This window comes from Nyctibius grandis, chromosome 1, assembly GCF_013368605.1.
Source record: "Nyctibius grandis isolate bNycGra1 chromosome 1, bNycGra1.pri, whole genome shotgun sequence".
In the NCBI taxonomy this organism is placed as follows: domain Eukaryota; kingdom Metazoa; phylum Chordata; class Aves; order Nyctibiiformes; family Nyctibiidae; genus Nyctibius; species Nyctibius grandis.
This window is the reverse complement of record NC_090658.1, coordinates 129,945,590-129,958,665: the sequence shown is the minus strand read 5'-3', so window position 1 is coordinate 129,958,665 and position 13,076 is coordinate 129,945,590. Positions and strand designations below refer to the sequence as shown.

The 13,076-nt window shown below is 48.5% G+C and overlaps 1 protein-coding gene across 1 annotated transcript; it reads right to left on the bottom strand.

Annotated features, from left to right (window-relative positions):
* Positions 1 to 1,340: 1,340 nt before the first annotated feature.
* FAM167A (family with sequence similarity 167 member A) lies at positions 1,341 to 11,585 on the bottom strand. The gene is made up of 2 exons (XM_068414147.1): positions 11,208 to 11,585; positions 1,341 to 1,604 (listed from the first exon to the last, which is right to left on the bottom strand). The coding sequence occupies exons 1-2, from the start codon at positions 11,583 to 11,585 to the stop codon at positions 1,341 to 1,343; spliced, it is 642 nt and encodes a 213-aa protein (XP_068270248.1).
* Between the last annotated feature and the right edge of the window lie 1,491 nt (positions 11,586 to 13,076).

Genomic DNA, 13,076 nt, shown 5'->3' with positions numbered 1-13,076 from the left:
TTGAGAGATTGTACCACTCTGACATGGTCAGGAGCAGTGTTGGCACAGGAGAGAGAGCCTAGAGGCACCCACACTCGCTCTAGACAGACTGCCTTGGGTGCCAGGTGTCCCAAGATTGCCATGGCTAGACCTCCTGAGTCCCTGCCCTTGCTGGGCTACATCATAGGTGTCTCTGCCCTCTGTGCCACGGACAGCCAGGTGTGCAGCTGTGTGCATTAAAGGCAAGAAAATAAAGCATCCATCTCACACACTGCCAAGCAGGGAGGGAATCCCATGTGTTTGCTGCAGGTCCGAAGCTCATCACAGTAATACTTCTCCTTTTAATTTTATAGTCACACTTTATGTTCATTACACCAAAGTCCCTTTTCTCCTCTTGAAGTTCCTTTCTCTGATGGATGTGTGTTGCTACAGAGGATCCAGGATTTGCTGGTGCTGCTGTTGGGGGAATGTCAGCCTGGGGTGATTTCTCTGATATGTCTTGGGTGTAAGTTACCTCCTTTGCCTTACTGCTTGTGGGGGCAACCACATGGTGTCTTGTGGCCACTGCTGACAACAAGACCAGGAACACGTATTGCTCTGGGTGTAACTTCTAGGGCACACAGGTGACTTCTGGCTGGCTGGCATCTCTATATAAATGTGTCTGTGATCTGTCCATAATCTATACCACAGGCAAAATTAAGCTAGAGTACACTGGACTCAGTGGAGCATGTCAACAAACACATCTTCTAACCACTTCTTGGGGATGAATACCATTTAACCAATGGTCCCTAACATGCTGGGAGGACCCCTTTCCACTGGAAATCAGCTTCCTACCTGAAATAGCCCCACGGACCCTGTGCTTGGGCCAGCATAGGCTGAGGACTGTTGCCCAATGAGACATCCATGGAGAAGAGTGACTTATTTTCTGAAGACATGCCTCTAGCCTGGGAGGAGGCAAAAGGGAAGGGAAAAGGGATTTTGCTTTGCTTTGTGGCTGATCTTTGACCCCCTCCTTTGATTTGTGAGTCCAACCACACTGGAGCTGTGTCCTCTTAGGTACTGTGGGGGGAAGAGGAGAAGGGACTTTGCGAAGGAGCAGGCTACGTGCATGTGTTGGGTTCAGATGCTTTCCACGCTTCCTCCAGGCAAGTCCTGTCTTCTCAATGAACGTCTCTGGGCCATCTCAGTGCCCAGCTCTGCTGCTCTACCCTGCCACCAAGACCAGCTGTGGGTTCCCTGTTTGCTCCTGTTCCCTCAGCTCCTCTTTGGCCTCTTTTTGCCCAGCTGTCAGGTGGAGAGAGCCCTGGCACTGCCCAGTCCTCTCTCTCTGTCTCCCCCATCCTTCCCTCTTCTTTCCCCCTTCAACACAGAGAGAACCGTCGGGAGTTGATGTTCATCTTGGTAACCCCGATGAGCTTGAGCGGCGTGGAGAGGCTGAAGGAACTCACGAGGGGGAAGTCACAGAAGAGGTCAGAGAGCTCGTCCCTCTCCTCCAGCTCGTACGTGGCGTCATTGAGCATGCGCTGGTGCAGGTGGCAGGTCTGCTCGATCTTCAGCTTGTTGATGTCGCTGCGAAGGCGCATGAGCTGCCTCGCCAGTTGCTGGTCCTGCAGGCGCATTTCTGCCTAAAATACAAGATGGAGGGTGGGGAGAGGAGAGGGTATTTGCAAGAGTGCAACAAATTTGCTCATCATGCTGCTCCCTGCTAATAGGAAACGTAACTCAACTAGAGATGCCACCCTACTGCAAAGAACAGGAAGGGAGACAGGGATCCTTCAAGACAACAATCCATCCCAGTCACATACCAGCTCAGGGTGGTGAATTTTTAGCGTTCAGGAAGTCTGTACCTGCTCAGATTTTCAGGAGTACCAGGAAACTGGAATTAAAACCAGCCATGCCAAGGCTGTTGGCTTAGGTATCCATCAGCAAGGCTTCAGAGCCTCCATCTCAACATTAAGCAAAACACAAATTAATTTTGCTCATAAGGGAGCAGACACAGCGAGAAGTAGCAATTAAAGGTGGAAAGAACCAATTAAAAGAACCCCAGAGAACCGATGCCCAAATACTCGGCCTGGGTTTCCAGTCTGCATAAATCAGAGCTGGCTCACAACAGCCGGGAACATGGCCCTCCACATCCCCCGTGGCTTATCTCGCTGATTTGAAGTGGCTCTTGGGATGGGACCTCCACAGTTTCCCATAGGAGAGAGAACAACTATCCCGCAGGCTAATGAGCTAAGTGTTTCAGAGTGTTTTATCCTCTGCTGGCACCTAACTTTGGAAGGCAGAAGATTCAGAAGTGATGAAAGAGCTTTTTTTTTTTTTTTTTTAAATTCCAACTTATAATTAAGCAGAAAATTTATTGCCACAGGATATTGAGGGTGGTGAAGGAAGGAGGTGAACACTTGCTGCAAGAATCAGCCTTTGTCTGGGGAACAGAAGCAGGCAGAGCTAGAACAGTGCATGCTGAGGAGACAACCCCCACATCTCACCCCACATCCCTCCTCACAGAAAAGCAACAAACCACAAAAGCCACAAAGAAAAGAGAGTGATGGGAGAGAAGCTGAACAGCTATCAGCAAACTTTGAATCTTATATCTCTCTGTAAGTGCTGGAGACAAGGAGGGAGCAAAACAGGCTGGAAAACACTCCTACAACTGCCCCGATGAGATGTCCTGCCTCTTTCACTGGTGTTGCCTCCATCACAGGACATGAACTGCCACTGGAAGGAGCACCTTGGCACCAAGGCTCCTGATCTTATTTTGTTGGGTTTTTCTTCCTCCTAATGGCTCCCTGAGTAAGTCCTGTCCTCATCAAGTTCTCAGTGCATGAGATGATGCCCTGAGGTCATCTCCAGCTGCACCTTGGAGCTGCTCTGACCCCAAATCCATCCTTTACCTCACTCCTTTGACTTGCATCACTGGCTTTCTGGCTCCCTGTGGTTCAAACAAGCTCAGAAACAGACCAGGCTACATCTATAGCAATACATTAAATAGTGCATTACAACAAAGTCTCCCCACTTGATTGTGAGCAAGGTCCTGACATCTTTTCAGCTGAGGCCAGCTCTCACAGTCCTAAGCAATTCCCCACAGGCACTCTTCAGGAGTTAAAACAGTGGGATTCATCCTCAGTAGGCATTTGGGATACAGCTGTCTTGTCTGGATTTTAACAGCATGGACATGGGCAGACCATTCCAGTTTGCCTCCAGGCCTGAAAATGAGCTGTTTAATTTACAAGTACAGATGTAGCTCTAGGGGTGGAGGGTAAATTCGTTCCTGGTGTGGCGAAACTGCAGAAGGGAAGGAGGGACGGAAAATTCCCCTCGGAAGGCTCTGCAGGTGGCCCTGGTATTTCTACATGAGACCTTTCTGATGCCTGGTGCGTGGGCTGCTGTGACAAGGCTGTCAACCAGAGCAGCCTTGGGATTGCTCCAGCTTGTGGCTCAATCCTTCCTCCTCCAGGCAATGCCTCCAAAGATATTGGGATTGCCCCTTGCAGTATTGCCAGCCTCACAGCAAGGTGAAGCAGCCACCTTAGGAGGTTGAAGGGCTTGGAGGGAAGCCTGGCTCTGCTCCAGCTGTTTTCTATGGCTGTTGAGAAGCCCTTTGCAATGCTGTGCTCGGAGCCTAAACCGCGAGCTGACATGAGTATAATGAAAGCTAATCCAAGCCAAGCAGGGCTCTTCTCGCTCCTTCACTGTGGAGGCACCCAGGAGGACCTTGCCTGGTGCTCTCAGACAGCAATTGGACTCCAGCTTGATTGCCTGGAGAGGATTAAGTCACCTGTGTACAAATCTCAGAATAAATCTCTCTCTCCCTCACATGAAATTTGGCAGGGTTGTGGCCAATTACCTTCTTCAAAAAAACACTATTTCCTTGCAGAACTTATAGCCTGTGCCCCCAGCAGAGTAATGCCACTCGGCAGGTTTTTCTTCTCCCACTTGAACTGCAACAAAAAAAAAAATTCATTTTGTATATATTTTTCCCTGTTTCACAATGAATGCTGTGACTTGACATTTTATCATGAAGGTGATCACAGGCGTTATTGAACTGACCCTTGGTCGTTCTTTCTTGTCAGTTTATCAAGCTACATAAGAAATGTCAACACATGATTTCATTGAATGTTTTGAAGAATGTGGGATTAAAAAAAAAAACCACCACTGCCAGAAAGGGTTTAAAAATTAATTATGAGGCCATTGTGGTGAGGGATGTGACTTGGAGATCGCTATTTTTCCCCTGCAAGCCAACTTTCCACTTTTTGACTGGTTCTTGCTTTCCCTGCCTTTGGAGGAAGCCGTCTTGCTTGTGTGCAAGCTAGAAGACAAAGCCATCCAGGGCACGTCCTTCAGGTGCTCAGTCTCTAGTCCCCTTCCTTCTCCCCATCGGTCCTGCTGACCCTGGCATTTACCAAGAAGGACATGTGGCCCACTGGCCTAACTGTAGGATGGGGGCAACATGGCATGGGGCAAACCCACCACCAATCTACATCAATCACTTAGGCTGTGACATTGTCTTGGACACAGCCCTTTCTAGCTGTATTCTGGGGCTGAACAGGGAAGCAAATGTCAAATGTGCACTGTCAGCCAAGGCTTTCCCAGGAGGATAAAGTCCTCTTCTGCCCTCCAGGAAAGAAAGGTGGATGGGAGAGGAACAAAGCCCAGCAATGACTGACTGAAGGATGATGTGTACAAAGAGGAGATGGCAGAGGGGCTGAGGGCTGTCAACACTTGTGCCCCTTAGGAGCCGACCTCTGCTTCCTGAGGGCTCAGGAGCACCTTGTGTAGTGACAGCTCCCATGGAGGCAGGTCTATGGGGTGACAGCTGGGCGAGGGGCAGAGCACAAAATGCTCCACTGTGAGCAGGAAGGGTGGGCTGTTCTGCAGGGCATGGCTCTTCACTCTCATCTCTGTGGCTTGGCTCAAGATGCAAACAGCCTGTCCTCCCTCCATGGACTTGTCCTGTCAAACCTTGTTTTGTTAAGAACAACTCAGAATACTAGCAGAATTTGGGTCAGAACCCAGAAATCCTCGTTCTCCTTCCCTTTTCCAGATGCTCCTCATGAATACTAGAAACATTCAATCCGTGCCACGCTGAGGACCAAACCATCGCTAGAAATTATTAAAAAGGATTTCTTTTTAAAAGGAGCGCTGTCAGGTTAGCAAAGCTCCACAAAGCTTCCTGGAAAGAAATAATGGGATTACAGGGGCCACATCATGGGAAGCCGTGGGTTTTCAGTTTACACAGTTCACCCACAGGGCCAGTCACCACAAAGTAACTTGATGCACCAGTTCATCTGTGTGGGATGACAGCATGATCCCACACTCTGTGCAATGTCCTGGAGAAACCCACAGGGCACACCTAGCAGAAGCCGTGCATTTTGCTTCCTTCAAGTCTCACATGCCAAATGCAGGAACAGCCTCAGGTATGTCTTGCTCTCACAAGCTGCTTTTTGCCTTTCCCCCACCTCTTTCTGGAGATGCCCGTCTCCAGCAGGCAAAGAGCTGCCTTTCATCTGCTTAGTTGGAGGACGCTGTTGAGATGGATAGGCTGCTGCTCTGAACTTCCCCAGGTGGGAGGGGGAACCAAACCCAGGTCCTTCTTGGCAGAGGAGCTACTGCAGCTCCTAAGATGAATCACACAGCTGGACCACAGAGGCCCAAAGTCTTGGAAGACTGAGCCTCAGAGTCTCCATGTGGGGGAGGGAGAGGAAGTTTTGGATGCATCCTTGCATGCTGTCCAGTCTAGATAGCTTAGCCCAAATAGGTAGCTTAAAGTGTAGCCTAGACTTGTCTTCAAGTTTACCTTAATCATATGGTCAAGGAGAGGAAGACCAATAATGTTCCCATTGCCAGTGGTCCATCTCCCTGCGTTGCTAAGCGGGGATATTTACAGGTTGCCCAGAGAAGCTGTGGCTGCCCCCTCCCTGGCAGTGTTTAAGGCCAGGTTGGATGGGGCTTTGAGCAACCTGGTCTAGAGGAAATGTGTCCCTGCCTGTGACAGGGGGGTTGGAACTAGATGATCTTTAAGGTCCAACCCAAACCATTCTATGATTCTATGATTCTATGATTCTATGATATATCAGCAGAGAACACCTTATGGCATGGAGGTATGGAGCTCCTTGGGACCTCTTCCCAAAAGAGAAGTGCCCCATGGACAGCATCCCTGTCTGTGGTCCATAAAGCTCAGGGTGATGGTCTGTGGAGAAGTGACTGCTCCTATGGGGCTAGTCCTTTATATTTCCAAAAGACCAAAAGGGACTTAAACCTGAACTGGTGCTTTCCTGTGTGCAGCCACTTGGATTCAAGCAGGGAGAAGCACAGGCCAGTTATTAGACCCTCGACAAACACTTCAGAGAAGTCAGTTAAGCCTGTTTTTAGTTTGAGGCTTCATCTTCAAAGGTACTCAGATGCCACCCTGCCATGGCTAATTTTAGATGCTCATGCCCTTGTGGTGCAACCCACAGCCCCAAACAAGGTATCTAATCTCCTTCTGCAGTGCCTGGAAGTTACACACCACCAAAGTCCAGGATACCTTTGCCAACTGACACATGCAGAGCCTGACGTGGGTCCCAAATCTCACCCTTCCTCAGTGTTGAGTTTAGTCTGTGTTGACTCCCTCAGAATTAATCACGTTGCTGCTCCTGAGGGAGGTGGTTACCTCTGGTTTTTGTTAAATTAAGGGGTGCTAAAATGCTTCCAGGATTGGGAATGCGGTACCAAGGAGAAAGCTCACTGCCAGAGGAAAAGCCTGGCAGCTTAGCATCTGTGTGCGGTGGACAGAGGGACATCTCAGTGGGCTTGCACGTGGGCTTACACAGGCGAAGAGCACAGTTACATCTCAGAGCTGCAGTTACATCTCTGCTATGTGCATAAATCCACGTTCACCCCATGAAACTCCCTTTCTCTCTGAAACAGGTTGGATGTCCCTTGGGAACAGTCCTGTTGTGTAACAACTCTTAAACTGTGCCTCTGTTCTAGTAATTTAATAGTAGAGATGACCCCACTCTGGTGCCTGTGCCCATGTCCTTTCACTGCTTTAAATAAAAATACAGAAAAATCCTTTCTGGACCTGCTATGTAGCAGAGGACTCCCAACACAGGCCGATCTCCATCACCATATCCATGCTCTAGACTCCATCTCCTCCTCTCCACCTCCCAATAACCACAGAGCAATCTTCAACAACGCTCATGTCAACACCGTTTTGGTGCTGCATTGTTGTTTAAATTCACTTAAGTACTTGTCCAGCCAATATCAGTATCCCAAATGGAGATAAAAGAGGTTAATATTTAATAATAAATGTCTGACCAACAGCACATAGGTGTTTTATGATTTCCCAGGAGAGAGCATTGGACATGTGTGTCCCTTTTCAAGAGTCTTTCCTGCATTCTGGCTCACATACCTCGGATTTCAGTGCCAAACATTGGTGAATTTGAGATGGAAAACCTATTTTCCTACTGGGACAAAGTCAGAACTGTCCTAAGATGTCCTAGTTCATAGCAGAGTTTTGTTCTTTAACCACATTTGGGAGGAAGAGGACTTTGAGGGCTTAATTTTAGAATGTGTAAACATTTGTTCTGACAAATTTCATAAACAAAGAGGAAAATACAGTCTGACCACTCTGATCCTTGGGGTCTGTCACCATACCCTGGCTGTTGATGGCTTTACTTTCAGCGTTGATGAAGAGCAGCCACACTTGACAGCGCAAAGGCAAACACGAGGGCAAAGAAGAGGCAGGAGGAGTTGGGGAGGGAAGTGTTCCAGCCCCGGGGCAGTTCAGCCCATGCTGAGTGCTGCAATTTGCTCGTACACCTACACAGAGCCGCTCAGCGCAAAAACAAGAGCAGGAGTTTGCATGTTTGAATAAATCAGCTTCTCCGGGCCAGATTCTCAGCAGGTCCCAGATGACGCGGCTGGCTGAGCTCAGTGGGCATATGTCAGTCCTATAAACCAGGGCCAGGACTTGATGTGCAGAGTCAGGTCCTGGGACAGGTCGTGTGGGGTGAAAGACCAAGAACAGCAGATGCACAGCAAGACCTTGGGTTTGTCCTTCACTTCTGAACCTGAGGGGCCTGAACCTGGCTGAACCTGAACCAGAGGAGACTCTGGAGACATGGAGGCAGATTCCTTGCAGCATTGGATGACCCCTTCTGTGTGGACTGGGAGTAATGCTTCAGATTTTACAGATAACTCTAAGTTTAAAGCTGGGCACTCCTGGCCTATCACTTGACCAAGCAACTGACCCATGCCATGGCCCGTTCTGTAGCACCATTGCCAAGGGGCAGTTTGGACATGCACATACAACTAAATTCACTTTGCTGCCTCTGCTGGTTTTGGCCGGGATAGAGTTAATTCCAAAGTTGGGTGGTCCCGTACAAATTACATGTTGGGAACAGTCCCCAGCATGTACAAACTTCTGAAGCTGTAACTGTTTGGCAGGGTGCTAATTGGTACAAGCCAAGACCATGCTGGGGCCATGCTGTTGAAATAACCCAGCCTAAACATGCTGGTAGCTGTGATGAGGGTGGCACAGTGTGGGTGATGGAGCTGCACGCCCTGCATCGTTGCATTTCGTTCAGCAAGGACACGGGCTGATGTACTTCTTTCCTGGATCTTCATGTACACCAGCTTTTCCCCTTCTATTGGGTAGACAAATCCTATATACCCTAAATTGACTTCTCATGAAGAGCTGTGTAGAGTGGGAGACAATTCACCCTGCCACAACCCTATCCTGCTCTGAAGCCTTCCCATTCACTTCACTAGCACAACGTGAGGATAAACAAGGAAAAATCCTGGCTGTGTTGGGATGTGTGGAAGTTTATTCCTTTATTTGAAAAGAAATTGAGTTTCACCCTTGAAATGTAAAGTAAAATGCATTTTTTTTTTGTTCCAACATCCTGTGATGCGATGTCCTCGCTGTGTTCTCACTCTTTGCTGGCAGCTCTTACCCAACAGTAGTGCCTCCAACATAGCTATTTAGCTGTGTGGTCAGTCAAATACGTGCTCTCTCTTTTGGGGAAATTGTTCTAAATTACATGAGTCACGTCCAAATCCAGCAAAGACTGGTATACTTAAGAGGCAGGAAAATGGAAAGTGAGGAACAATTAGGGTTTGCTTTGCCCTTTTTTCTTCTTTAATTTAAACTTTTATTTTTCTTCAGATGGTGGTTTATATACCACACCCCAGTCTAAAGGGTAGAATTGGACACTGAGACAATTTATGCTTCCATGATGGGCAGAAACTGAGAGAACAAACCAAATCTTTTAAAATCCAGGGCTCTGAGAAGGAAAATCTGTTTCTTACTGTGTTTGGGCATCTTGAGATTTGGGGTTTACATCAAGTGCACTGTGAATTTAAGATTGCATCACAGATGCAAGCACAGACCCAGATTCACGTCTCAGATCTGGAGCTGAGATTCTCCAGAGCACTGAGTGATTTTAGGAGATCAGCTCAAAGCTCTTCCTAATAGTCCTGGATTCCTGAAAGCACCGCACTTGCCTTGTGAAAGCCATAGTCCTGAGAAATGTCTCAGCCACCAAAACTGTGACATCCAGAACCACCTCTGTCAATAACTGCTCTAGAGATCCATCTATCTGGGTGAATACAGCAAGACCAACAAAAAGCTGAAAAATAAATATTATCTGAAGCAAAAGCTGCAGAGAATTTTTGAAAACTATTATTCATTGTTTTGCATAAGAAGCTTTCCTCAAAGACTTTCAGGGCTTATCAAAAGCAAAGCATTTGCACAGGAACATTTTCACAAGTGCATCTGAACTGCAAGTGATGTCCCAACCCCATGGGACCCTGTTGCAAATATTGCTGCTGTCAATGCAGTTGCAAATGCTCGTGGGACTCATGGGCAAACTTCCAATTAGGCAACAGAAACAAAGCCATGTGACATGAGTTGGTTCCAGCCATGTGGGCCAAATAATAAAGATTTCTTCGTTCCACTGAGAAGAAGGGAAAGATCACTGGAAGCGTGCTCTTGGTGTCTGCTTGATCCTACACTTGTGAAGAGCACCAGGGCCCATTCTCCATCCCTGAAAAGAGCTGCCCTGATCTGATTGTGACCTTCCTATTGACCTCCTGTGGCCTCCAGAAAAGATGTGCTGCATCCACATTTCCTCCTGGGAGTTATCTCCAGGCTGTGCTGACTCCTGATCTGGGTTGGAAGCTGCATGGGTCAGCACTAGTTGGCTCAGTCCAAATTTATACCAAAGACCATGATAACAACACAACATATAAAACATGAGCTTCCAACACCTATGCCCTGGCTCTGTGTATTTTCCTACATAGGTGTAGCATTTTTGTCTTGTCTTCATCTCTGTGAAACTACCAGAAATAAACATATGTGTAAGACAGGGCCCAAGGCTGGGATGGGAGCGTGACAGAAATGTGGACCAGCTTCTAATGAAACAGGAGCCAATGGACGACAAACCTGTAAGAGCTGGATGAGGAGGGGTCTGAGATAAGGTTCTGGCGTTGTGCATACAGCAAAAAAAGGAATATTATTCATTAGATATTACGTGGTCAGAACAAGGGGTTTCCACAACAGTTTGAAACAAAGGAAGCACTTGATCTCAGTGTGCAGAAATGACTTGGGGAAAGCAGGTTACTGCAAGACCTTATAGAGAACTATGAGTTAAAAAAAGAAGAAAAAGGGGTAATTAGACAAACACTTGGAGGTTAGACCTGCTAATGACTGTTAAACACAGTGGTCTGCATACAACCTCCTGCTGAGGGAGTTCCTAAACCACCAACAACCACAAGCTGCAAGGGCAGATCCGGGAGACGGATCTAGCCACGCTTCTTCCTACAGCCCTGACAAGGCATCCCTTCATGATGCCCATCAGAGAAGGGCTATTGCACCAGCAGTGCCCACGTATTCATGGTGTATTCATCTGAGTGTTGAGATATAATTAGAGAAGCAGGGGAGGGAGCAAACTGCTAAAAAGTCCTAACCAGCTCAAGCTACCATATTTCCCCAGTCTGCTGGAGGCCAGCAGGGATGGTGAGATGGACCCAGCTCCTTCTCTGAGGTTATGGGTGCTCTGACATCTGCCTTTCCCCTTCCCTGGGCTGCTCCTGCTCCCACCAGCCACAGAAAATGCAATCATTTATTGTTGTCTTTTCACCTGGGGCTGAAGGCAGGTAGGAACAAGGAGTTGCTTGTTTCCTCATTCTTTTTTTTCCCCTTGAAAAAGTGCACTATCTAACAGGGACAGGAAACCACTTACCAGTTCCTTCCTGAGCCACGTCAAAGCTTCATCGATGCTCTCAAAGCCACCTATTCTCCCTGAGGTAAGAGTCACCTTGTCCTGGGCAGGGTTCCCATTGAGATGCAGCTGCAGCTTCCTCAAGGGGACAGTCTCCCCTGTGGCCTTTTTGGCCTCATTCACCTCCTCCTCCTCCTCTCCTGCTGGCTGTGGTCTCTTCCATGCCTGCTCCTCCAGCTTCGCCTTCCACTCCAAGTAGGATGGGCGCCTGGTCTCCAGTCTCAGCTTCTCCGTCAAGGCCTTGAGGCTCCTCAAGTGGTCATCGGGAGGAGCAGCACCTCCAGAACTGGCATCCGTGCTGTCCAGCACCTCTTCTATTTGGATTTTAGGTAGAGACATCCTCTTTGGGAGTCAAATGGCATAGGGGGGTGCTGCAAAGAGCCAGGGATGGAGGTGGGAAACCCTCAGGGCTGGACCAGCTCCTGTGGTGTGACAAACACAGCCCCTCGGAGGACAGCCGTGGTGATAGTGTCTCCTGCTCAAGCACCGTGCCAGCCCTGAATGAACACCTGGAAGAAAAACAAAGGGTTGGTTTCCAATTTGAGAAGGAAAAGGGAGCAAGAAGGGAGAGACAGCTCTTGCTGCAGCAGAGGGAGTGAGGGCTTTGGAAGAGGCACAGTGCCAAGGTGCTCCTGGGGAGTGTTACCTCACCTCAGCTATCTGACTGCTTTTGGGGCAGGAACAGACAGGCTCTGTCTTTTAGGGAAGCTCTGGTTACCTACATCTCCAGTCTTAACTCAAGGGGCCATGAAAGGGTTGCCAAGGAGGCCAGGACATGTTCACAGACCCCTCTGGAGCTGTATCACACAACCCAATGTCCTCTGGAGACAGCAACGACTGTTGCTGGGGGTCAGGGTGCCTATGCACACTGTTTTACTGACTTTCTGGCTGGCAAACCTACATCTTTCCACTTGGGTAGAACAGGACCAGGTGAAGTAAGACAACCCAAACTTCTCCCAAGAGTTTGAGCCAAAAGGAGAGCTGGGAGAAGTGGCTTATTTCCCCCTCCCACCCCCCCCGCCAGTTTTACAGATTTGTGCTTAGGTCTGGGCTTGCTAAAGATGCCCAAATCTGCAGCCATAAGATTCAGCTCCCTCCTGTCAGGGCAGGAGCATGGTCCCCGGCCAAGTGTGGGAGTAACTGGGGTGCTGGCACAGTTTGGGTTCAAATGCCAGCACTCAGGGAGACTTGGACTTCTGGTTCCATCACTGGCCATGTCCAGTCTGCCTATTAGGAAGGGTCCCAGTTGTCCCCTTGAAAACACCCTGGTGAAGAATTAGCACAGAGAAGCCAGGAGCTTCCTCACAGCTTCTCCTGCCACCGTGTGTGGACTCAGAGAAGCTGTGCCCAAACCTGGTATACCAAACCGTGGGATCTAGAGGGACAGAGGACTCAAACAACTCCGCAAGAGTTAAGCTCTGGTGGCTTCTGCATTCATTTGATGGCAGGATCAGATAAGAGACTTTCCCAAGGTCGTATGCTCATCTATGGCTGAGCTAGGAATAGATACAGAGCTCTCGTCTACACGTCGAACACAAAACAAAATACTTCTTTGCCTGCCTGGTAGCATGCCCAGAAAGACCAGCCAGGACGTATGCAGCTTTCTAGCTGGATGCACTAAACCACAGCAGTATGAGTTACTCAGCCATTCTTTTCCCTGCTATTTGTGCCTGCAAAGACGTATGCAACTCTGAAATCCAGACCATAATTATGCCTCTTGAACCTTTTCAGTAAGAAGATTCAATTTAAAATAAACACCAACAGAGAGCAAGATTTATCCCACAATTGTGTGCAGGCACATGAGCTGAATGAGGAGTTGATAATATACAC